The sequence below is a fragment of the Dipodomys merriami genome, unplaced genomic scaffold (assembly GCF_024711535.1).
Source record: "Dipodomys merriami isolate MVZ:Mamm:240054 unplaced genomic scaffold, mDipMer1.0.p SCAF_303, whole genome shotgun sequence".
NCBI lineage: Eukaryota > Metazoa > Chordata > Mammalia > Rodentia > Heteromyidae > Dipodomys > Dipodomys merriami.
In genome coordinates, this window is record NW_027204527.1 from 450,001 (window position 1) to 475,918 (window position 25,918).

General features: G+C 40.5%; 1 protein-coding gene across 1 annotated transcript in view; it reads left to right on the plus strand.

The window, feature by feature from the left end:
* The window catches only part of LOC138840858 (protein FAM114A2-like), a 50,448-nt gene that overhangs the window by 18,633 nt on the left and 5,897 nt on the right, over positions 1-25,918 (plus strand). The window contains exons 6-7 of the mRNA XM_070041266.1: positions 22-145; positions 8,194-8,273. Coding sequence (XP_069897367.1) covers positions 22-145; positions 8,194-8,273 — 204 coding nt within the window. The remainder of the gene's footprint in view (positions 1-21; positions 146-8,193; positions 8,274-25,918) is intronic.

The following is a 25,918-nucleotide window of genomic DNA, read 5'->3' on the forward strand; positions in this document are numbered from 1 at the left end:
TATTTTATTATCTTCATTCAGGTGAAATCTGTCCTTAATTCTCTGAGTGGAGAAAAATTAGAGGCTATAATACTTGAATTAGAACAACTCAAAGACGTATTTTCCCTAGCAGACTTTTGTGAGGAAGAGGAAGAAGAGAAGAAAGGTAATATGAAAACTCAGAATCTGAGTTGGAAGATGCAGTGTATTTATATTTTGCCTTGAGTAAACTACAGTAAATTGTGTGTATGTGTGCACGTGCTCACAACACCTATGCTGGTCCTGGGGCTTGAACTCAAGGTCTGCTTGCTGTCCCTGAGCTTTTTGCTTAAAGTTAGGCCCTCAAGGACTTGAGCCACACCTCTACTTCCAGCTTTTTTTGTGATTAGAGATAGGAATCTCTTGGAGTTATCTTCCTAGGCTGGCTTCCAACTATGATCCCCAGATCTCAGCCAGCTAAGTAGCAGTGTGAAAAGGATAGCCACTGGTACCCTGCATCTCTCTCATTTTTGCAGTGAGAATTTTCATGTAGAATCCTTTTTGCAACTTTCCCCCTGTCTAGGTGTTCAGACATGTCAGCCTCTTGCTTATGTCTTCTGTTTTTTTTCCTGTCAGACTCCTTTTATCATCCCTCATACTGATATTGTTCATATACCCCTGCCAGTGTTTACAGTTAAAGACTGCTCTTTTCAGAGTTTGTCTTCAGTTTGACTGACATTTCTTTATATCTCTGGATACTTCAGCTGTACCTTGTGACTTATGGGACCCTTAATCCCATCTTGAATTGAGGCAGAAAACGTGGTAGTACCTAAAATGTGAGTGACACTCTTCCCCCCTCCCCGCCTCCACAATTTAAAGCCTGCTGTATCTCTTACGAAATATGAATGTTGAAGCTGCTCATTTTTTACAGTAATTAGGTAATGTGACAGTTAATATAAAATATAATTTCTGGACAAATGAATAATTAGGTTTGTTTTATTTTAACATTTAATTAAATATATTTCTAACATATTCTTTGCTAATTGGCTATTTTTAAAAAGTGGAATGAATGAATTCACTTTTGAATTTTTCTTTTAAGCTGGTCCTAGGACTTGAACTTTAGGCTTGAGTAGTACCCTAAACTTTTTTTGCTCAGGGGTAGTGTACTACCACTTGAACCACAGCACCACTTCTGTCTTCTTTTTAGTAGTTTATTGGAGAAAGAGTCTCACAGACTTTCTTGCCTGAGCTGGCTTTGAACCATGATCTTTAGGTCTTAGTTTCCTGAGTAGCTAGGATTACAGGCATGAGCCACCAGTGCCTAGCCCATTTGTAGTGTTTAATTGAACTACATGCTTTGCCATGGAATGCCATTTTCACTATGAAGTATACAAGTGGTCACAGAGACTAGAATTCTTTATTTGGGGGAGGGGGATCTGGTCGGGGGGCCTGAACTGTGGACCTGGGCGCTGTCCCTCAGCTCTTCAGCTCAAGGTTAGCGCCCTACCAATTGAGTCACAGAGCCACTTCCGGTTTTTTCTTTTTGCTTATGTGGATCTGAGGAATCGAACCCAGGGCCTCATGCATGCAAAGCAAGCACTCTTCCACTGAGCCACCTTCCCAGCCCAGAGAATAGAATACTATTTGGTGAACATTTCTTAAAAGTGAATGAAATGAGCCTTTACAACAAGAAAAGCAACTATGTATGAGTCATGCTATACATTCAAACTAACTTTCAATTTTGTAGAGTGGATTTATTGATCTGTTGAGCTTTGTAGCTTCCCAGTGCTGTTTACAGACTATGCTGATGAAATCTGTGTTGAAAATAACAGCTATATTCATTCATTTCAAGACAGTTGGTCAGCATTTGAAAGATTTGTGTGACTCGGAGTGAGTATTTTCCCATTATTTAATGTGTGATGTTAGCAAATGATGCACAGGCAAAAGAAAAAAAAGACTAATGCGTTTTAATTCAATACATCCAATCAGAAAATCTTATGGTATAGCTTCAGGCTCATTGCTATGTATATCATTACAACTAAATTTTAAGAGATGACACTACTTGAGTTTTAGTATAGTATTAAGGAATATGTAAGCATTTCCTTTACTGATAATCTGAGAAGGCTACTAAAACTTCTTCCTTTTCTAACTAAGTGACTTTGTGAGGTAGATTTCCTTCATATACTTAAAACAACATACCCCAGCAGACAGAGTGTAAAAGCAGATGAGAACACATGTGTCATTCATTAGGCTAAAGGATAAAGAGATTCATTAAATATGTAAAACAATTGTATTATTCTGCTGAAATTTCACCTTTTGTGGAAATTACAGTTATTTTCAATAAATGTATATAAACAAGTACTGTTTTTTTTTCTTAAGTTTGCAAAACTACCATAAGCACTTCAATTCTAATTTTTCTTTTGTTTGGGATGTGAAACTAGGACTTGAACTCAATACCTGATGCATTGCTCATTGGATGTGTTCTACTTTTTAACATATCTGTCTGTATCTGTCTGTTTCTTTAGTGTGTGTGTATGTGTGTGTGTGTGTGTGTGTGTGTGTGTGTATCCCCTATTTTTATTTAATTTATTTTTGTGGCAGTCCTGGGCTTGAATTCAGCACCTAGGCATTGATCCTGAGCTGCACTCTACCACTTGAGTCACAGGTGTACTTTGTTTTTTGTTTTGTTTTGTTTTTTGTTTTTTTTTCTGAGTAGTTTATTGGAAATAAGAGTCTCACTGACTTTCCTGCTCCAGCTAGCTTTTTTTTCCCTCTAATTTGTGTTTTTTTATTGTGAAAATACTGTACAGAAGGGTTACAATTACATGAGTAAGGTAATGAGTACATTTCTTATCAAGCATTGTTGCTTCCTCCTTTGTTTCCCCTATCCCTCCCTTCCCCCGCTAAAGTTGTAAACTTTTTTCATAACGTCTTGTACATATTCTTGCAGTGGGTCCACCTGTATCCCTATTTAAACACTTTGTTTTTCCTTTCCCCTCCACAAATTATACCAACATCCAATACAGTGAAAAGAGGGGTTATACATTGGAAGCCAGCTAGCTTTTAATAGCAATCTATGGCTCTCAGTCTCCCGAATCTGTAGCTAGGATTACTGGTGAGAGCCACCAGTTCCTACCTCTACTTACATTGTTTTTATCAGTTGTGGGGCCTAAACTCTGGGCCTGCGCACTGTCCCTCAGCTCTTCAGCTCAAGGCTAGCACTCTACCACTTAAGCCACAGTGCCACTTCTGGCTTTTTCTACTTATGTGGTGCTGAGGAATCCAACCCAGGACCTCATGCATGCAAAGCAAGCACTCTACCACTGAGCCACCTTCCAAGCCTGTCTACTTACATTTTTAATTAGCTCTTTGGGGGCTCTCAAAAATTTAAAAGTATTAAGAGGTCCTGAGACTAGTATGAGGGCTGCAAAATTAAAATTTTCCAAATGTTAGTGCATTTAAAGATGGGTTTCTCTTTTACTTCTTTGAACTGTCAGTGTGCTTGTCACTAATATCCTCTTAATCTCATTTGTTTTTTTCTATTTCTAATCTACTGTAAAATAACTAGTCTTCAAGTTTTCTACAGAAAGACTGAACATTTCTCAGGGAGGGACTTTCTTTATTCCTTGAGTACAGATTTTCTGCAGACTGGGACATTTTCTTTTTTGTTTGTTGTTTTCAGCCGTGTGTTCTAAGAGTTCAAACTAGACAGTTGTATAACACCTTACTAATAAATGACTACTTAGTCTATGTAAAAGCTTGCTTCCTGATTAGAAAATATTTTCTAATGGCTCACACCTGTAAACCTAGCCACTCAGGAAGCTGAGATCCAGGATCTGGGTTTAAAGCCAGCTCACCAGCAAAGTCTGTGAGACTCTGATCCCCAGTTAACTACCCAAAGCCCAAAGTGGAGCTGTAGTCAAGTGATAGAGTATTAGATTTGAGCTGAAACAGCTCAGGGACAACACCCAGGCCCTGAGTTCATGCCCCATGACTTGCACAAAAGAAAAAAGTTTTTTGAATGTAAGTTCTTAATGTTGTTCTGAAATATTGAGATGGCAGTTAACTATGATGGGCTTTTGGAGTTTTCCACTGTGTTAAAATGAAGATCTGTCATTTACTAAAGCCAGGTGACCTTGAAAAGTTCCTTGATACTGAGCTGTTTTCTCATCTATAAGGTAACCCAATCTAATTCCTCACAGGTTGTTAAAATAAGTACTAAAAGAAATACTGTATTCAGGGGCTGGGAAGGTGGTTCAGTGGTAAAGTGCTTGCCTTGAATGCATGAGGCCCTGGGTTCAGTTCCTCAGCATCACATAAGCAGAAAAAGTTGAAGTGGCGCTGTGGCTCAAGTGGTAGAATGCTAGCCTTGAGCTGAAGAGCCAAGGACAGTGTCCAGGCCCAGAGTTCAGGCTCCACAAACAGAAAAATAAATAAAGTATAATAGTCTTAACTAAGAGATACTAATTATTTTCATGATTCCAAAGATATAATAGATAAAAAAATCTTCTTTTTAGATGGCTTAACTTAGGAAACACATAAAGCCATTTTGATGTGTTTAGATAGTTGCATTTTTTTCTAACTAGGCCTCAATATGACAATTGTGTTATTTATAAACTTATTTGTGCAATTAACAGCATTCGTTCATGTAATCAGCATCTTGTTTTGCCCACGAATGGGACTCTTGATCTTTAAATACCATTCAGAGGACTTGGAGGCATTTTCTAAACAGTTGGATTTTTGTCTATTATGTTCACCAGAAATGACTCCGAAAACAGACTCCTTCCCAGCTCCTCTCACACTCTGTGCCAGCCCTCCTCAGTGATATTTGTTGAGAATTCAGCAGTGATGTTGGCATTTAATGATATCTCAATGAAGTATGGAAAAAATGGAAGTAGCTAATGGGCGATAAATTTAGGAACCTGGTGGTGTGGCAGTGTTGGTCATCTTTTTCCATCAGCATCCTTGGTCCTTACCATCCCTTTGCCTAAGAATATGTCTTCCTATTTTGGGAGAGCCCTTCCTTCTTGCAAAGTTCCTCCAAAGCCCACACTTTATTATTTTATTTATTTATTTATTTATTGTTGTTTTTGGTGCCAGGACCACAGTTTGAACTGAGCTGATGTCTTACCACTCTGAACCAAGATACCAGTCTGTCTTTTTCTTGCTAAGCGGAGATAGATCTAAACAGAATTTTCTGCCTGGCTGGCTTTAAAGGTCCATTCTCCAAGTCTCAGCCTCCTGAGTAGCTGTGATTATAGCCATGAACCACCAGCACCATCCTACATACTTTCAATGCAACTTCTCCTTACCGCAGTGCCAGTCCCCAAACACAGAGCCTCAGCCAAGTCCTCTAAGACAGAGTTCCACCTCTAGCCTAATACTGGGCCACACTCCTGCCTAATATATATTTCATTCAGTGGAAAGCATTTGACAGTGATCTTCCACCATTGTTTACCTTTGTTTATGGTGGTACTGGGGTTTGAGCTCAACTCACTCAAAGTCAGTAGGCAGGCACAGTACCACTGAGCCATGCCTTGGGCCCTTTTTTCCCTTGACTGTTTTCAGGAGAGTCTGGTTTTTCCTGGATGCATGCCTGAACTAGAGTTACCCATTTCAGTCTTCCTGTCATTGTTAGGATCACAGGCATTTGCCACTGTGTTCAGCTTCTCTGTTGAGATGGAATCTCCTAAAATTTTCTGCCCAGGTTGGGCTGGAACTGAGATCCTCTTAATTTTGGCCTCTCACATTAATGTAAGAGGATGAACAGATACTACTGTACCAGGCTATGGCTGAGAAGGGGATCTCACAAACTGTGCTGTTAAGCCTGACCTCAAATTATAATTCTCCATTCTCACCTCCCAAATAGCTAGGATTACAGACATGAGCCACAACAGTGACCCATTTCCTTTTTGTTCACAACTCTTACCAAAAAAAAAGTTTATTTAAATAAACTCAAACATAATACATTGTATATTTTTACATTTGTAAATTCAATGTACATATTCAAATATTAATTATATTCTAAGTATATATTAAATATGTTTAGAACAGAGTGAGATAAATCTAAATAAAAAATTCTGCATGCCATTGGATCATTTTGTCAATACTTTGTGATATTGTTATCTCATTATGTTTTCAGATTAATTTCTTGCACCCAGCAGGATTTAGTTGGAATAATTAAATGTTGCTTAAATGAGGTACATAGGTAAGGATGGTATTAATGAGATCACCTTCACAATCCATGTTAAACTTGGATTGCTAAGTCATTTTAATTCTCTCTCTTAAATGCCAACTGAGAGGGACAAATGAGCCATGATACATTCCCCCCTCCCACCAACCAGGGACTTTTGGAGACAATGGCAGGTATAAAGAAGTAATAATTTGCCCTTTGAAGCTATAGACTGGTGATTAATAAATATACAGATTCTAAAGTCTAAAACATTAGGCTGGTCTCAAAGTGGGTGAATGGATAGGATTTAGGTGTGTAAAGAGAAAAAGAATATTTCCTGACAATTTGTTTGTCTGTCTTGATTATAGTTTGCTCTTGACTTATCCTTATGTTTGCATGTTTCTCTACTAAGGTGTTCTGTGTTCCCATCTTCATGATAATTTCAACATTTTCCTTAGCACCCTTCCAACATTTAAGAATCCTTTCTCCCTCTGATTTACACATCACCGTCTCTTACTTGGATCATGGATTATTGACTCAATTTTACTTTCTTGTTTATTCCTAGATTAGTGCTGATAAGTTCTGTACTCAGCCACTAAAGTGATCTTTCTTTGATTTAAATTTGATCTTACCTGTCTCTGTTTTAAAAATCATCAGTAGTTCCTCATCTCTTTGGTAGAAACTTTGAGATATTAAGAGGGTATAAAGGCTCAGTCTTAGCTGGATCCTATTTTGTTGTTTTTTCCTTTGCTTATTCTAAACTTCCTGCTATGCTTTCATCCCCCTAATCTTGGCACTCATTTCCTCTGCCTGAAACTCTTCCCATTTTCTTGGATAACCTGGATTCTCCTGGAGTCTTACTGTCCCAACTTGAATTCCATTTTCTTTTTCTTTTTTTCTGGTCCTGGGGCTTGAACTCAGAGCCTGGGCTCTGTCCCTGAGCCTCTTTTTGCTGAAGTCTAATGCTCTACCACTTGTGCCACAGTGCACCTCCAGCTCTTTCTGTTTGTGTGGTACTGAGGAATCAAACCCAGGGCTTCATGCATGCAAGGTAAACACTCTACTACTAAGCCACATTCCCAGCCCTGAATTCCATTTTCTTTATATAATATCTGCTTCATACTCTCCATTCATTCTTCTGTAATGTGGTGCAAAGAACATTGAAAGTGGAGGCCAAGGTTTAACTTCTTATCTTTGCTAGGAGATCTTGTAAAAATTCTTGACCTCTTCCAGCCTGCATTATCTTTATCACACAAGTGTGATAATACCCACTTTTCTTATAAGCCCATTAAGAACATCCATTGACATACTGTGCACAAAAAAATTCTATAAGCATGTCAGCCAAAGATGTTTGCCATGACAACATTGGTGGTGACAACAAGAATGATCCACCCAAGGAAGCATTTAGCTTCACAGCTTGGGTGACCTTCCTGAACCATCCAGGCCAAACTAGTGCTTCCTATGCCTCTGTCCTGGATTGGCACTCAGCTTAAATTGCTTGTAAGTTTACTGAGTGGAAAGAGATGCTTGAACGCAGATCTGGTAAGAAGCTGGAAGCTAGTCCTAAATTCCTGAAGTGTAGTGATGCTGTCATGCTTCATATGATTCCAGCAAGCCTGTGTATGTGGAGAGCTTCTTTGACTATTCTCCTCTGGATCATCTTGCTGTTTGTAATAGGAGATAGTTGCTGTGTGTGGCATCAAAGCTGTGGACAAGAAGTGTGCTGGAGCTGGCAAGGTCACCAAGTCTGCCAAGAAAGCTCAGAAGGCCGAGTGAATATTATTATCCGTAGCACCTGTAGGTTCAGCTTAACCAGTGGTGGAAGAAAAGTGTCAGAAATGTTTGTCTTAATTGGACATTAACTGAAAGACTGGATAATGATAACAATGCATCAGAAAACCCTCAGAAGGAAAGGAAAAAAATTGTATAAGCACTCATATTCCATGCTCATTAAATTGTTATGAATACTTCTGCTGCCTTCACTCCTCTTCCTTCTTACCTTTCTTGTGAACCTCAGCAGTTTTGCTGGAATATTTTTCATGTGAGACTTTGTTTTTTTTCAGGAGATGAAGATTTTTCTGAAGGGATAACAGAGCTGTTTTCCCAGCTGTACATCTCCTGCAAACCAGACAAACTTGCCAGGGTAAGTTATTACTTCTTGGTGATTTTGATTCATTTATTTTTGACACTTCAGTGAATTAAAAACTGAGATAGTAACCATTTACCATATGGAAGTAATAGCCTTGGGCAAAGCCTTGCTCTTTGTTGGTGACTTGGGAGCTATATGCATATCCAAGGTCAGAGAGGGGTAGGGAGGTTCTATATCCAGAGAAATATTTAATACAACATATATTCGGTTGCCTGCTCATGCACAGGACAAGGGATGCTTTTTCCTTTTATGCCTATCTTTCCCAGGCTCAGGAGACATTCTATAAACCAGTAAGCACCAGGCACACAATGCTTTCTGGACAGAGGGAGCTGATATAAGTCAGGATGTCCTGTTTGCTCCTAAGTCCTAGGGTAAGGAACGTAACACTTGATCTTGTTGCTTTTGTTATTAGATAATAAAATTTATTATGGAATGTCTTGTGTAGAAGAAAGACATTCCTCAAGGAACAAAGTAGCAGAATTGCACATTCCTGGCCGGCCTGTGCTAGCAAAGTTCTACCTTAAAAGAAGAAAAAAACACATAAAGAAATACATGTTTAAAATCTACTGAATGTAAGAAATAAAGAGTACAGTTTCCTGTGAATATATATTGTCAGGGAGTTTCCTGCAAACAGTAGCCTCTAAACTGGGATGATTTTTTATTCTTCATAGGGAAATAGTAATAACATTTTTTACTATAACCACAATTCATTGACATTCAGTACATTTCCAGTATTGTAGAACCATCACCTTTATCTTATGCAAAACATATCCATCACCCTCAACAAAAATTTGGGGCCATTAAACCATTCAGCCCTCAATCCACAGTAGCCCTGAGTTATTTTCTGTATCTGTGAATTTTCTTACTCTTGGTACTTTATTGTTGTAGTCTGAATGTTTGGATTTCCATAATTTTCATATGGTAACATATGAAACATATCCCCCAATGCATGCATTCTCCATTAAGCCTTCTCAGAACAATCCTCAGGAACTTATCTTCTGCAGTTCAAGTGCATCTCTTCACTATTCAATCTAGTATTGTTTAAAAATAGTCAAATTTAGGAAAAGTCACAAAAAGAATATAAACTATTTCTGTGATTTTTATGCAAATTCAGTTGGTTAATATTTTCCTTCATTTGCTTAATCACTTATGCTTGCATGTATGTTCTCTTTGTGGACATACATTTGAGATTAAATTGTATATTTCGTAGTTCTCTATTCCTACATATTTTAATCTTGATCTCAGGACAAAAATGTCCCATTATTACATAGCCACAGTATAGTTATCAACTTCAGTAAATTAATCACAATGCCATACTTTTGCTTAATCTTTTGTCTATATTCCAGTTTTGCCAATTGGCTCAATTCTGTCCTTATCAATTTTTTTCTCTAAAAACCAATACATGATCATGAATTATATGTAGTTGTGTATACTTGATCTCTTTTAGTCTATAATAATTTATCAGCTTTTCCTTATCTTTATAACATCAATATTTTTGAACAACACAAGCACCTCCTTCCCTTTAGTAACTAGGATGACAGTATCAGTGACTGGCAACTGGCAAATGTAGAGTTCTTGAGGGTAAAATGTGTTTTGTTTTGTTTTTTACAAAGTATGAGGCTCATAGTAAAAAATCTTCAGTGTTGATGACCCCATTGAAACTAGCTTAGTATTCTAAATATACATGCAGATGTTCAGTAAGCAGACATGTTTCTCTATTTTTATTCCAGGTAATTTGCTAGGTGCTAGGGAAGTAATGATGAGAAGGACATAGAAAAATCACAAGAATAGAAGAAATCATGTTAATAAATATTTTTGAGGTCAATAATTGCATGTGGTCAATAATTCCCCATGTGGTCCCATGTGGCAATTCTTGGAAGGCAGTTTTCAAATAATTGAAATTTTTGTCATTGAGACATAGGATATAGCAGGGGCATTGGCCTGGTGGCCTGCACACTAAAGATGTAGGGAAAAGTGCACTGGAAGGTGTGGTACTGGGAATAATTTCTTTTTAAATTTTTCTTTACGTTTTTTACCTTTTTTCTCCAGGCTAACAGGTTTCATACCTTGAGCCACAGCTTAATTACTCACTTTCTTTTTTCTTTGTTTCTTTTTGCCGGTCTTGGGGCTTGAACTCTTCTGCCTGGTCACTGTCCCTGAGCTTCTTTTTTTTTTGGGGGGGGATCCGGTCTTGGGCCTGAACTCTGGGCCTGTGTCCTTTCCTTCAGCTCTTCAGATCAAGGCTTGCACTCTACCACTTGAGCCACAGCATCACTTGTGGCTTTTTTTCCTACTTATGTGGTGCTGAGGAATTGAACCCAGGGCCTCAAGCATGCAAGGCAAGCGCTTTACCACTGAGACACTTTCCCAGTTCCCTTGTGAGATTCTTATGTCCAATTAACCACTCAAAACCCAGAAGTGATGCTATAGCACAAGTGGTAGAGCACAAGCCTTGAGTACAAGAGGCTCAGGGACAGCACACAGGTCCTGAGTTCAAACCCCACAACTGACAAAAAATACAGAAAGGAAAAGAGTACTACAAGAAGCCAAGATGACGATACAGAGTCTTGAAAGTTGAGAGCCAAGGTTCAAAGCCATCCTAGGCATGAAAATCCATGAGATGTTTTTCACCAATTAAGCAGCAATAGGTAGGAAGCAGTAGAGCTCTACCCTTGAGCAAAACTCCCCAAGTTCAAGCCCAGGAATAGCACAAATGAAAAGAATTCTCATGGACTTTTCTGCCCAAGCTGGATTCAAAATACAAATGCTCAGATTTCAGCCCTCTGAGCAGGTAGGATTATAGGTATGAACCATATTTTTTAAAATCTTGAATTGCCTCTAATATTTTTGCCCTCCTTTTCACTTAATTTTTTATTCCTTTTCTCTTTTTTGTAAGTTCATGTCATCTAGCTTATTATTTAGGCCTGGCCATTCTTTCTGCAGTTTTTGTTTTGAGTTTTATTGGTTGTTTTGGAGCTTGTTATAGTACTTGAACTCAAGGGCTGGTCATTGTTCCTAATTTTTTCTCAAGGGTAGTAGGCTTCCCACCTCAAGACACAGTTCAAATTTTGGCTCTTTACGCATTTGTCTTTCTTTCTGCATTTATTTTAGGTGCTGATCCTCTGGCTTGAACTTAGGACTTGGGCTTTTTTGCAGAGTTTTTGCCAAGTTTTTGTTGTTGTTGTTTTTGTTTTGTTTTGTTTTGTTTTTTCTTTATTGCTAGTCCTAGGGCTTGAATATAGGGCCTTAACTTTTGCTAGTCATAAAATCAGGGCAGAGCCACTGTGTCTGAGGTTTTTCCCTTTCTTTCTCAAGACTAGCAGTCTCCATGGCTTGAGCCACAGATAAAGTTATGGCTCTATTTATTTATTTATTCATTCATTCATTCATTTTTGGTGCTAGGGCTTAAACTCATGACATGGCCACTCTCCTGCTTGAAGTCAGAGCAGAGCCACTATGAATGAAGCATTTTTTGTATTGTTTTTCTCAAGACTAGCAGACTGTGACAGCTTGAGCCACAGCTTCATTGATGGCTTTGTTTATATAATGTTCTCCACCCTCCCCCCCCCCGTTCCCCCCACACACACACAGGCAAAAGCTGTAAAGTTCATTTTTCGACATAATATCTTGTACATCTCATTGTTGCAATAGGTCCACCTGTATCCCTATTTAAAAAATTTGTTTTTCCCCTTCCCCTTCCCCTTCACAAATTATACCAACATCAAATACAGTGAAAACGGGGGAGTTATTTATTTTTTGGTTCTGGTCCTAGGGCTGGAACACAGGGAGTGGTGACTGTTCCTAGACCTGAAATCAGGGCAAGATCACTGTGCAGGAGTCTCTCCCCTGTCCTGAGCAAGGCTGACAGGCTCTGAACCTTGAGATGCATCTCAACATCTGGCTTTGTAAAACAAATTTGGTAATTCATAGCTGGGGGAGCTGGGAAGGTGGCTCAGTGGTAAAATGCTTACCTTGAGCTGAAGAGCTAAGGGACAGCATCCAGAGCTAGAGCGGGCCCCATCACCCACAAAAAAGAAAAAATAAAAAGAAAGCTGGGTGCCAGTGGCTTACGCCTGTAATCCAAGCTACTCAGGAGGCTGAGATCTGAGGATTGCAGTTCAAAGCCAGCCTGGGAAGGAAAGTCCGTGAGACAATTATCTCCAATAAACCACCAAAAAACCAGAAGTGGTACTGTGGCTCAAGAGGTAGAGCACTAGACTTGAGTTGAAGAGCTGAGGGACAGTGTGTAGGCCGAGTTCAAGCCCCATGACCAACCAAAAAAATAGATTCTCATGGGAAGACAGTGACATTACCCAGGCTCTAAAATCAGAGGATAGTGGTTCAAAGGCAGCCTGGGCAGGAAAGTTGTTGAGACTCTCATCTCCAATTAATCACCAAGTGTTTGGAAGTAGTATAGTTCTAGTCTTGTGCAAAACAGCACAAGTTCAGGCACCAGTACTGGCACACATGCCCAGGCTGACTATGAACTACAATCCTAAGATTTCAGCTTCTACAGTAGCTAGGATTATAGGCATGAGCTACTACTTAAAAATATTTCATTGACTTTTCTCTTTTTTTGCCATCTTCTCATTATTTTGTTCATTTCTCGTGTGTGTGTGTGTGTGTGTGTGTGTCCTGGTGTTGGTTCTAGAGCTTGAACTCTGGAGCCTAGCCACAGTCTCTGAATTTGTTTTTCTTTTATTTTTGATGCTGTTCCTAGGGCTTGAATTCTGGGCCTAGTCCCTGTCCCTGAGTCATTCTTTTGTTGTTGTTGGTGATGGTCCTAGGGCTTGAACATAGGGCCTGATCACTTCCTGGGTTTGAAAGCAGGGCAGGGCCACTGTGTATGAGGGTTTTTGTTGTTTGTTTTCCCTAAAAGGAAGCAGTCTCTGTGGCTTGAGCCACACAGATCAACTTCTCGCTTCTTTTACTTTTTGGCAGTTCATGGCAGATAAAATTCTCATAGAAGTTAAGAAGCTGAGGGTACTATATCATCACCTGAAATCTGAGGATTGAGGTTGAAAGCCCAGGCAGGGAAGTCCGTAAGATATATCTCCATTTAATCCCCTAAAGAGAAAAAGTGGTAGAGTGCTACCTTTAAGAAACGTATTTCTATTTCAAGCTCTGGCTTCAAGACCCAGGACTGATACACATTCACAAATCCCTAATGGTCTTTTCTGCCTAGTTTGCCTTGGAACCGAGATCTTCAAGTTCTGTCTTTTGTGTAGCTTGAGCTCCAGGTGTAAGCCACCAATTCTCTGCTCATTTTAAGATTTGGAATTGGCGCTTTGTGCTCTTCTTCCATTCTGATTTTATTTATGTATTTGTATTTAATTAATTAATTATTAGTTGTCCTACCCTATGTATCTGGGCCTGGTCACTTATTTTGCTTTTTTGCTGAAGGCTGTTGCTTTACCACTTGAGCCACAGCTCTACTTCTGGTTTTTGCTGGTTAGTTGGAGATCAGAGCTTCATGGAATTTCCTGCCCAGGTGGGCTTTTAACCACCATCCTGAGATTTCATGCTTCTAACTGGGATTACATGTCAGCCACCAAAAAATGCCTGACTCACTCAATTTTAATATTCTTAATAGGGTCTTATACTTTTTTAATTCACATTATAATGATGATGTCGATGATGATGATGATGATGATGATGATGATGATGATGATGATGATGATGATGATGTGCAGGTCATGGGCTTGAAATCAGGGCATGTGTGCTGTGCTGTCCATGATCTTCAGCTCAAGGTCTGGAATTTTGTCTATTTCTTTTTGCTTCTTTCTTGGTGGTTAATTTGAGAGAATTGTCTCATGGAAAAGCTTGGCACTACTCAAGAGGTTGAAATCTGAGGATTGTGGTTTCAAGCCAGTCCTGGCAAGAAGTCCAAAACACTCTTTCCTTTTTCTTCTAAGTTTTTGTTTTAATGAGAAAGATGGGGTGCAGTGGAGTTGCAGTTTCATTAGCAGGTAAAAAGGATGTTTGTTTTTGAGCAATGGCCTCCCAAAGTACACTGCCTCCTGGCTAGGGATGGTGAACTGATGGTTATAATGCCTTCTGTTTTCCTTCTGTGACCTATTGCCCTGGTAACCGATTGTTTACAAAGATGTGATCCTGACTCCTGAGCAACAGGAAAAGGCACAATATCATTCCTGGGTTGGGATGAAAACCAAGTGGATCCCGCCATTTGGTGTGCTGCCTTGCTCTGGGGGGCAGGATGATAGTGCACCCTTCTATGAAGAAAGAAAATAACTTGAACAATTCTGTCCTCTTTGTTCATTTCTGACAGATGAGGGCTGTGAGACACATTCATGGAATCATCTAGGGGACTTGTCCAGGATCTCCATTGTGTCTGGGAAGGAAGGGCCCCAAGTTTTGCTGTAGAGAGATGCATCCTGCAGTGCCATGGCCCTGGTTTGCTCCAGTGCCAGTGATTACCCAGATCAGGAAATGTCACCTGTTGCAGGTAAAATAGCTCTCAGGACATTTGTCCTGATGACCATGGAAGCCCATGCCTAGGCCAGTGTAAGCAATGGTGACACAGTGGTGCTCGTGTGGCTGGGAGTATGGAAGTAGCACAGGTGTGGATGAGAGGTGTTGGGTAGCACACATGGTAGATGCCTTCTGCTCTGCCCACCACATGACTAAAGGTAATGCTGGATTCTGTCTGAAATTAACTAGGGTCTGGGGCACTGCACATTTTCTGAGATGCCAAAGCTCCCATGGGGACACAGGTTGAGGTAGACTAGGTGAAAGGGAGTGAAGGAAACCTGCAGAAAATAAGGAAGTTTTGATTCTTTTTAAAAGTTCCTTTAATGGTTAAATTTTAATCAAAATGGGAAATAAATGGAAAAAGTGATTCTAGATCTCAATTTCCTGAATAGCTAACATTCCAGGTGTGACACTAGTACCCATCTCACTCTTTTTTATCTATTGAGTTTATTAGGTTCTAGACACTGTAGCAAGTAGAAAAGAAAAACTTTGTTTTGAAGTTCTATGCTTTAGTGTGTGGGGGTGGGGGAGGGTGGAGAATGTATAAATATGTTTGAATATATGATGGAAAAATAGATTGAGAGATGTGCTAGGGAGGAGTGTTGGCAATTTACAGTGAGGTATGATTTCAGAAAAGCGTCATGTGGTAAAGTGACTTAGGAGATCAAGGCAACTCACCCAGGCCCCAGAATCAGGTAGGGTCATGAGCTCAAAGTTGAGAGTGTCTGGCCTGTCTTAGAGTCAGTAAACCAGTGTGGCTACATCACAATCAGTGTGTGGAGTAGAGGATATGCTTGCTGTAGGACAGGCAGTGGGCAGCTTGTGCAGAGCAATGAGTTACAAGTGTGGTCTCCACCCAGAAGCAGTGATCTCATCCAGGAACTTTAGCAGGTCCAGCCCAGACCTGTTTAGTCAGGGGCTAGGGTCCAGTGTTGCCTGCTTCAAAGAAGCCCTCTAGATGTATTTGAGAACCACTAGACAAGATAAGTTCCCTTAGACTATGGTAGAGACTTTGGATTTTATTCTGAAACAGAAGCTCTTGAAGGTTGGGAGTGAGAGAGTACAGGATTTAATTTAAGAAATATACAAAGTGGGTGCCAGTGGCTCATACCTCTATTCCTAGATACTCATGAGGTTGAGGTCTGAGAATCCTGGTACAAAGCTATTCTGGACAAGAATGTCTGAGACACTTAACTTGAAGTGGAGATATGGCTCAAGGGGCAAAGTGTTGGTTTTGAGAAAACAAGCTCAACAAATTCAAAGCCCTGGCTCTAAGTTCAAGCCCAAGTACCAGCACAAAACACACAGGCCAGGCAATGGTGGCTCACACCTGTAATCCTACTGACTCTGGTGGGTGTGGTCTGAGGATGGTAGTTTGAAACTAGCCCTGGCAGGAAAATCCATGAGATCTAATCTCCAAATACCCACTGGAAACAGCTAGAAGTGGGGCTATGGCTCAAATAGTAGAGCACCAGCCTTGAGTAAAAGCTCAGCAGGGCCTTGAGTTCAAGCCCCAGTACTGACACTGACACAAACATAAGCACATATACACACACACAAACACCAACACAAGCAGTGATGGTCACTCATGGGAAGTAAGCACAGGAGCCCAGTGGTTCCCCTCTCAATTCTCAGGGCCCTCTTGTCCTCTGGAGACACCCCAGTTTTTCTTCCAGCATAATAATTATTATTACAAAATATTAGAATTATAAATATAATTACTATATTAATGCTATAAGTGCAATGATATAAAACATTTTTATAAAATGTATTAATATGTTACATATTATATTCTATAACATACATACATTATATATTATATAATATCTAGTAAATATACAAATAAATATAAATGTTATATATAATAGATAAAATATACATGCTACAATGGTAAATGAAATATAATGATATAAGTATAAAAATATTATAAATATACTTATTATTATACTAATTATTCTTCAGGAATCACAATGTGGCTTAGTGGTAGCGTGTTTGCCTGGCATACATGAAGACCTGGGTTTGGTTCCTCAGTAAACAGCAAAAGCAGGATGTGGCGCTGTGTCTTAAGTAATAGAATGCTAACCTTGAGCAGAGACAAGCTCAGAGACAGTGCCCAAGCCCTGGGTTCAAACCCTAGGACTCTCAAAAAAAGAACAATATAGTAATTCTTCTACCTGCTGGAGCCCTGTAAAACCAGACACACTCAATCAACTGGGACCTTGAATTTGAGTTCCACAAACATCAAAGATGATTTTTTTTCTAGTCAGTCCTGGGGCTTGAAGTCAAGGCCTAGGCACTGTCCTGGAGCTCTTATGCTCAAGTCTCATGTTCTACCACTGTAAGCCACAGCACCACTCCAGTTTTCTGGTGGTTAGCTTAAGATTAATGTCATGGACTTTCCTGCCCCGGCTAGTTTTGAACTGAGATCCTCAGATCTCAGCCTCCTGAGTAGCTTCAATTACAGGGGTGAGCCACTGGCTCCAGCTCACAAACACAGTCTTAGCTTCCAGGTCAGTGCCCTGGGCCCCTCCAGGCTAGCTGGTCCTCTTCTTCCCCAGCTTATTGGTGCTGGCAGCAGGTGAACAGGGCAGCGGAAGAGAAGGTGGTTCCTAGTTAACTGGGGGATCCTTTCTGTGTACTGCATGTCCTGCATTAAAAACCCAAACCCCCAGAGACACAAGTTCATTCCTTCAAGGTGGACAATCACCCAGTTCAGAAATTTAGGGGCACCCCTTAAAATCAACCTCTACTCTGATCAGGAGCCCGAAGTGACTGTACCCCTTTTTCCCAGGTTTAAGTTTTTCATTCTTGTTTTCACTATTAGAGTGTGTGTGTGTGTGTGTGTGTGTGTGTGTGTGTGTGCGTGTGTCTGTGTGTGTCTGTGTGTCTGTGTGTCTGTGTGTCTGTGTCTGTGTCTATGTGTGTTTTAGTTAGGTAGTTGTACAGAGATGCGGCCATGCAGCAGAGCAGTTCCTGGGTGCAGTGTTTTTTGAACCATGTCTCCCATTTCACAATTCTCACCACCCCTGACCTCAGTTTTCTTAATCTTTAGATTATGTAGTGAATGTTTGGAATTCAGAACAAGCAATTCGGGGCTGGGAAGGTGGCTCATTGGAAGACTGCTTGCCTCACTCACATGAGGCCCTGGGTTCAATTCCTCAGCACCATATAAGCAGAAAAAAGCCAGGAGTGGTGCTTTGGCTTAAGTGGGAGGGCACTAGCCTTGAGCTGAGGAGCTGAGGGACAGCACCCAGGCCCAGAGTTCAAGGCCCATGACCAAAACAAAACAAAACAAAAAAATCAAAACCAAAAACCAAGCAATTCATGTCTACAGTGCATCTTGATCTGTGTCATCCCTTCAATATCTTCCCCCTGCTTCCCCAACCATTCCCTTATTTTTGCGGGTCCTGTCAAATCCTTAGGAGCCAAAGTGGAACCAGCCGGGTGTCCTACATAGGGATTCATAACAGAGGAGAGAGGAGGAAAAAAAGCAGTGTGATGCACATGAAAGTTTGCCTTTATAATTTCACAGTGCATTGCTATTTCCTACTCAGATATAATAGTGTAAGCGTATAATGATACCCCAATGTTATCAACAAAAGGTTTCTGTCCAGGGTGATATCACAGAAGGTAGCACTGACATTCATTTGAAAAGTATATCCACTAAAATATTCAAATGGAAGGGAGTCTTCTTACCATAGATATATAAATGAGCTCAAAAAACAAAACACTTAACAAAATGTCTATTGATGTCAGTTAAAATGTTAGTGCAATTTTATTTAGTGTGAACTGTGTTTATGAATGTTTAGATTGCAAATGGGAGTATTTTATTTCTGCCCACTTTCTCAGATCTCAGGAGGTTCATAAATAAAACAAATTTCTTTCTCCATTATTTTGTGATTACCACTTTCAAATGGCTCCCTGCCCATAGATTCTAATATTTGTGTCACAATGATTGGTAAAGACTTGAGCCTCTCCATTGATTATAATGACTCCCATTACATTCTGAAAGAGATAGTATATTAACTTCATCTTCAGACAGAGAGGTAAATTGATGCCAGCATGCTCAACGATTTTATGAAAGTTCATGCCATCGGTATCCACCATCTTTGGCAATGATGCATCAAATATTTATTTATTGATTGATTGATTGATTTTATGGTCCAGTCGTGGTGCCTGAACTCTGTGCCTGGGCGCTATCCCTCAGCTCTTCAGCTCAAGGCTAGCACTCTACCACTTGAGCCACAGCTCCACTTCCGGTTTTTTGCTTTTTGTTTATGTGGTGCTGAGGAATCAAACCCAGGGCCTCAATCATGCAAGGCAAGTGCTCTAACACTGAGCCACCTTCCCAGCCCTGCATCAACTATTTAATGAAGGAAAACTGGGAGCCAAGCTCTGTTTCAATGTCTAGGAATGGCCTGGAATTAAAATGTATAAAAACTTCATTTTCATAGAGCTGATGTTCTAGATGAGGATACTAACTGACAAAGAAACAGTTAAAAAAATCCAAACAGGCTTGGAAGTTGGCTCAGTGGTAGAGTGCTTGAGACCCTGGGTTCGATTCCTCAGCATCACATCAGGAGAAAAAGTGGGAAGTGGCACTGTGGCTCAAGTGGTAGAGTGCTAGCCTTGAGCTGAAGAACTGAGGGAGAGTGCTCAGGCCCATATTTCGTGCCCCATGACCCCCCCCCAATCCAAACAGTGGCAAACACTATGAAACAAAAGAAAATGGAGAAATGGAGTTATTTAAGTTCTGCCTCAACCACAACCTTGGGTGCAGCTACCTTAAGATGATCAAAAGAGGCTTCCGGGAGGAAGTGGCGCTGTAGCTCAAGTGGTAGAGCGCTCGCCTTGAGTTGAAGAGCTGAGGGACAATGCCCAGGCCCAGAATTCAAGCCCCACGACCGACAAAAAAAAAACTATATAAAAGAGGCTTCCTGGAAATGGTGACTAATGAATTAAGGTGTGAGTTCCGCAAACGAGTCATGAAGGAAAGAGTTGGGGAAAGATGATTTTGGGCAGAGGGGAACACTTGGAGCAAAGGTTGTGAGGTGGGAGACTTGGTGTTTTTGAGGAACATCAAGGTTGCGTGTCACTGGAATGAAATGAGTGAAGAGGGATGGTGGCAGATGCATATGACCCAGAGAAGAGTCTGGTCACATAGGGTCATATAAGCAAGGGCAATCAATGTGGGTTTCTTCTAGAACTTTCCACTGTGGATAATAGCAGGAGGTATCACTATGTGATATGTGCTTTTCAAGGTTCACCATGGTGGCAATGTGGAGAATAAATGAAGAGTGAAAGCCAGGAGCCCTGTGTGGCCATTGTTTAGTACAGGTCAGTGTAGATTAGAATGTCAACAATGGAGTAAAAGTAGTAGATGAAGTAGTGTTTGTTGTTTATTGTTTTTCTTTTTCTTTTTGCTGGTACTGGGGCTTGAATTCAAAGCCTAGCAATCTCACTTAGTTTTTCACTCTAGTAATGCTGAACATGTGAGTGACAGCTGGACTCTTGGCCATTTTGGTGGTTAAGTGGAGATAAGAGTTTCACTGACTATGCTGTAGGGGTTGGCTTTGAACTGTGACCTTAAGATCTCAGCCTTCCAAGTATCTAAGGTTACAAGTGTGAGCCACTAGTGCCCAGCTTGTGGAAATGGTTTTGTAAAATGAGACATTAGAACTTGCTCCAAAGATGATGTAGGCTTTTGGCTGAAGCAAATAATAAGATAGATGGTAGAACTATTACAATGAGAAGATGGTAGGAAGAGAAATGTTCTAGCAAGCAGGGAAAGGAATCTCAAATTCTGTTTTAGGCAAATAATTTTGCTTCACCATTGAGAGATAGCCTGGCTAACTGGAGCTGTCTAGTAGACAGGCCTTTAAGTCCCCAAGCCTGGGAAAGAGCATTTTGAGTTAGAAATTGCATTTGGTGATTACCAGGGGGAAGGGATCATTTAAAGCCTGGAAAGTGTGGAATATCACCAAAGGAGGAAAAAGAGGCAAGCATAATGCCCAAACTTTGTTCTTAGTCTCCACATTAATCACTAGGTGTGGTCAAATACTACAGTCACTGAAACTAGCTACAACTATTGTATTATTTTTTTTTGGGTGTGCCACTCCTGAGGCTTGAACCCAGGGCCTAGGTACTGTGCCTACATGGAAGATTCCTGACTTCCATGATCAGACTTACTGTTTTCCTTCTGACTTTCCTGCCTCAGTCATCTTTCCATGGCTTACAGCCAAGGAGCTTGTCTTGGATGTAAGTGTAAGCCAGTTATCAACAAACCACAGGGTATGTTCAGAAGCAGCCATCTAGGATCTGCTGACTTTGCCCTGGGTCTGCACGCTCCATCCCTGGTCCATAGCAAAGGAACCACAAATGCATAAGTTGATGAACCAATGCTAAAATGGATGGTTGTGGCTGGGCATGGTTTGGATGTACTGATGAAGCCACTCTAAGGTGGCTTAGGCATCACTGTTGGACCAGGTTTGTTAGATTTTAGAATACATGTTTCAATACATGTTCTAGTCAAGACTGCATACCTTTGTCTCTCCCAATCATCTCACATCCCAAGCAGGGCACACCCCCAAGTTCTCATCTCATTACCCAGTTAAGACTACTTTGCCCATTTTCTGTGCATAGATTCATTTTTCTGAGTAATTCCTTCTTTATTTTATTTATAACACTTAGTACTAAACCACTGGCATTTAATGATTCAGTCTCTCATTATTCTCTGAGAATGTCTTTTATTCTATGGATCTATGAAATCCTTTGGGGCAAAATCTGTGACTTAAAACCATGGCCCCACCCTACACCATAGGACATTGAACATTAATAAGCCCTGAAGCAAGGCCTGTTGTTTTAGAGGTCATCTTTTCAGGAAATCCTTTTCCCAACTCTAATTAAATTAGGGTTTTTAAAATTTAAGTTTGAAACACATTTCACCCTCTAGGTAACTATTTTGATTGCATTGGTCTGTTATAGGCTATAAGTCCCTCTCTGTTCCTGGTGATATACAAGGTTTCTACTTAACATGTGAAAAATGGAATGCATAAAAAGATCAGTGAAGGCTGGGAATGTGGCTTAGTGGTAGAGTGCTTTCCTAGCATGCATGAAGTGTGACATAAACAGAAAAAGCCAGAAGTAGTGATGGGTTTAAGTTGCAGAATTCTACCTTTGAGCAAAAAAGCTTAGTGGCAGTTCCCAGGCTGAGTTCAAGCCCCACAACTGGCAAAAAATATCAGTGGAGATGGGCTGTGAATGCAGTGGCCTCATGAACAATTATCTGTGTGGTTGCGGTTTTCACAGTGCAAATTACAGCACACCAGGTCATTCTTTCCAATCTGCATCCCTTCTTCTTGGGAACAAACTCTTCCCTGCAGCATGGGTCTTCCATGGACACGAGGCCTCATGAAGGCTGATTTATCCTTACCGAGTATAATTGAATCCTTTGGTTTGCACATCTTAGCTCCACAGAAAGCACCGTTCCCAAATGTTAGGGAGAATAAGCAAGTTGGCAGTAGCTAAGCTGGGCTAGGGAGATGGGGTAATGTGAATTTACACATATATACTTTGCCTAGTCCATAGGTTTCAGAGAAAGCATAAAAACTCAAAAACATTTGGAATTTAAGGGGCTTTGAAGAGGCTTAATTCCTTAATGAAAATTAGCATCATTGTTTCTTAGCTATGAATGACTTCAGGAAAAAAAAACTAAAAATGATATTATTTGAAACTGGGTACTAATGGCTCATACCTCTAATCCTAGTGACACAGGAAGCTGAGATCTGAGGAGTGTGGTTCAAAGCCAGCCTAGATAGGAAAATCCATGAGACTCTTATCTCTGGTTAACTATCAAAAAGCCAGAATTGAAGTTGTTGTTCAAATGATAGGCCATCATATTTGAGAAAAAAAAGAACTAAGCCAATGATACCCCATCCTGACCCTGAGTTCAAAACCCACCAGGAAGGAGAGAGAGAGAGAGAAAGAGAGAGAAAGAAAAAAAGAAGAGGGCAGAGAGAGAGAGAAAGATAGAGAGAGTGAGGCAGTGATGGGGGGAAGTAATAATAATAGAAATGTAATGACAACAAATCTAAAGAATGTGGCAAAGCCTTTAATAAGTTCTTGAAAAACAAGGGATAGGAGCTCTGCACAAGTAATGGCTGAGGAAGCTTTATTGAAGTAGGATGCCTAAACTGGGCACCTAAGACTCATACCTGAAATCCTAGCTACTTAGGAGGTTTATGGTACAAATCCAGCCTGGGCAGGAAAGTCTGTGAGATTTTTACCTCCTTTTTTTCTTTCCAGTCCTGGGGCTTGAACTCTGGGCCTGGGCAATGTCCCTGAGCATTTTTTGCTCAAGGTTAGCACCCTACCACTTGAACCACAGCACCACTTCCAGCTTTTTCTGTTTATGTGGTACTGAGGAATCAAACCTGGGCCTTCATAAGCATTAAATTCTGGAAGTAGAACTGTGGCTCAAGTGGTAGAGCACAAAAGCTCAGGGATAGCACCCAAGAAAGAGATGGAGCACTAGGACTGGCAACAAAAAGAAAATATGAACTATTTACTTTGTGCCACATCAAGTATTTTGGACTATTTAAAGTATCAAAAGATAGTTCTACTTAAGAAATCATGGCTTAAATGTCTGGGGTGTGTGTGTGTGTGTGTGTGTGTGTGTGTGTGTGTGTGTGTGTGTGTCTGTGTGTGTGTGTCTGTGTGTGTGTTTGTGGTACAGAGAGAGGAGAAAGCATGGAAAGCCAAGAGAGTTCTAAATCTAAGACTTCAGAGGCCACCTTTCAGAGAAAGCCTGCAGAACTGGGAGTAAACTAGATCCAATGCTGTGCTTTGGTCAACTAGTTGTAAGAAAGCCCCAACTGGCCACTGGTGTGGATTGCAGGAAAGAGGATAAGGCAGTAAGAATAGAATTAAAGGGGTCTGAGCCACTCACACAAATTCCAGGTATCATTTCCTGGATATATGTAGGCCCAACCTTTGATCTTCAGTAAAACCAGGAATTCACAAAAGTGAAAACTTGTAAGAAATAACTGAAATAAATAAATGACTAGAGGTGTTCAGCAGCAAATTTTGGCAAGCAGAACACATGTGAACAGAGCAAAATGGAAATGATCAACTCTGACAAGTGGTGGGAGGGAGCACAGAGAGACTCATGCACAGAGCTAGGCTCTGAGTTCAAGGCCCATGACACAAAAAGGAAGGAGTAATGATCAAAACTTTTCCAATTTTGATTTCTAGCATGAACCTATATATTCAAGCATTTAGCAGCCCAATAGACTTCAAGTAGAACAAACTGTGATCACTTAACACATTGTAATTAAACCATCAAAGATAGAGAACCTCCAAAATCACACAATTCATCACACACAAGACTTCTTCAATGAGATTATGAACAATTCCACGTAAGAAACCAAGGATGTCAACGCACAACAAGTGCAGCAAATTTACAATGCTAAAAGCTAGACTACACAGAGAAATGAATGAGGTCTTATCTCCAGTAAGCAGCAAAATGCCGAGCTGGAGGTTTGCTTCAAGTGACAGAGTACTATGGAAACCCAGAAAGCCAAACAAAGCTAGGTATTCGTTGGTGGCTCATTCCTGCTATTCTAGATAGTCAGAAGCCTGAGATCTGAGGATCACAATTCAAAGCCACCTTGGGCAGGGAAATCTATGAGACTCTTCTTGCCTATTAACCACAAAAACAAAGAATAAAAGCCAAAGTAGAGCTGTGGCTTTACCTTGGGTAAAAGTCTCAGGGACTGGAACTAGGCCATGATTTCAAGCCTAGAACTAGCACCTAAAGAAAGAAAGAGAAAAGGAGAGAAAGAAAACAAAAACAAAACAGAAAGCCAAACAAGAGCACAGATCTATAACTTCAAGCCCCAGCATGCATGTGTAGGTACACACACACACACACACACACACACCCCAAGATTGAAATACAAGCAGTAATGAGGTTATGTTGAGTAAATCTTTGATGTCCTGAAATCATGAATATAAATGACAACTAGATACCAATTGATATAGATATAGATATATAAACTCTATAGATTATCTATCTGCTAAAGATAACAGATCTATCTATATCTGTAACAGATTATCTGTAGAAATTTTATCTCTCTCTCTCTCTCTCTCTCTCTCTCTCTATCTATCTATCTATATATCTATTTATCTATCTATCTATCTATCTGGCTATCTGTCTACATAGAGAGTGCGAGACAGAGAGAAAACGATCTTGGGGCTTGAACTCAGGCCCTGGACACTGTCCCTGAGCATCTCTAACTCACGGCTAGCATGCTACCACTTGAGCCACAGCCCCAATTCTGGCTTTTTCTTTTTAGGTGGTACTGAAAAACTGAACACAAGGCTTCATGCCTGCTAGGCAAGCACTCTAACACTAAGCCCCATTCCTAGCCCCTAGTTAAAGGTTTTTAAACAGAAGTACTAGAGTTCAAACTGAGAGCCTCTAGCTACTAACTAGATCCCTCTTCCTCTGCAGGGGATCTTGTACTTGAGCTGACTCCCCTAGCCCCTACCCTTCATCACTTTGGATTACAAAGCAATTGATGAGGACCTAATAGGAAATGTTGATGTTTTCTTTTACCTCATCGATGGTAGTGACTACTGGTAACTCCTACCAGAAGTGGATTTTGACCATGAGTTGCTCCTATTTTCACCACCAAGTTAAGTGAAAGAGAATGGAGAGATGCCCTGTGACCCAGTGATCCTAGTGCAGGGAATCCTGAATAAAAGGAAAGAATTGTGCATACAAATGTGGTAAATTCACAAAAGGAAGAGAAAAGCATCCTGTACCTGGCTTTACCTCCTGATTCCCCCTTCACCTCCATGGTTGAATCTTACTTGGCCATATTTGCAACAATGTATCCTTCTTAGCAGTACTTCCTGTGCCTCAGCCACAGGTTTCAAGTTGCTTTTATTTTCAGGGTTTGTTTTGTGACTTCATCTTTTCGTATGGCCTTTTAATTTATTTTTTGTATTTTTTTGTCCATCATGGGGCCTGAATTCTGGGCCTGGGCACTGTCTCTGAACTCTTCAGTTCAAGACTAGCTAGCACTCTACCACTTGAGCCACAGTGCCATTTCTGGTTTTTTTCTGCTTATGCGGTAGAGAGT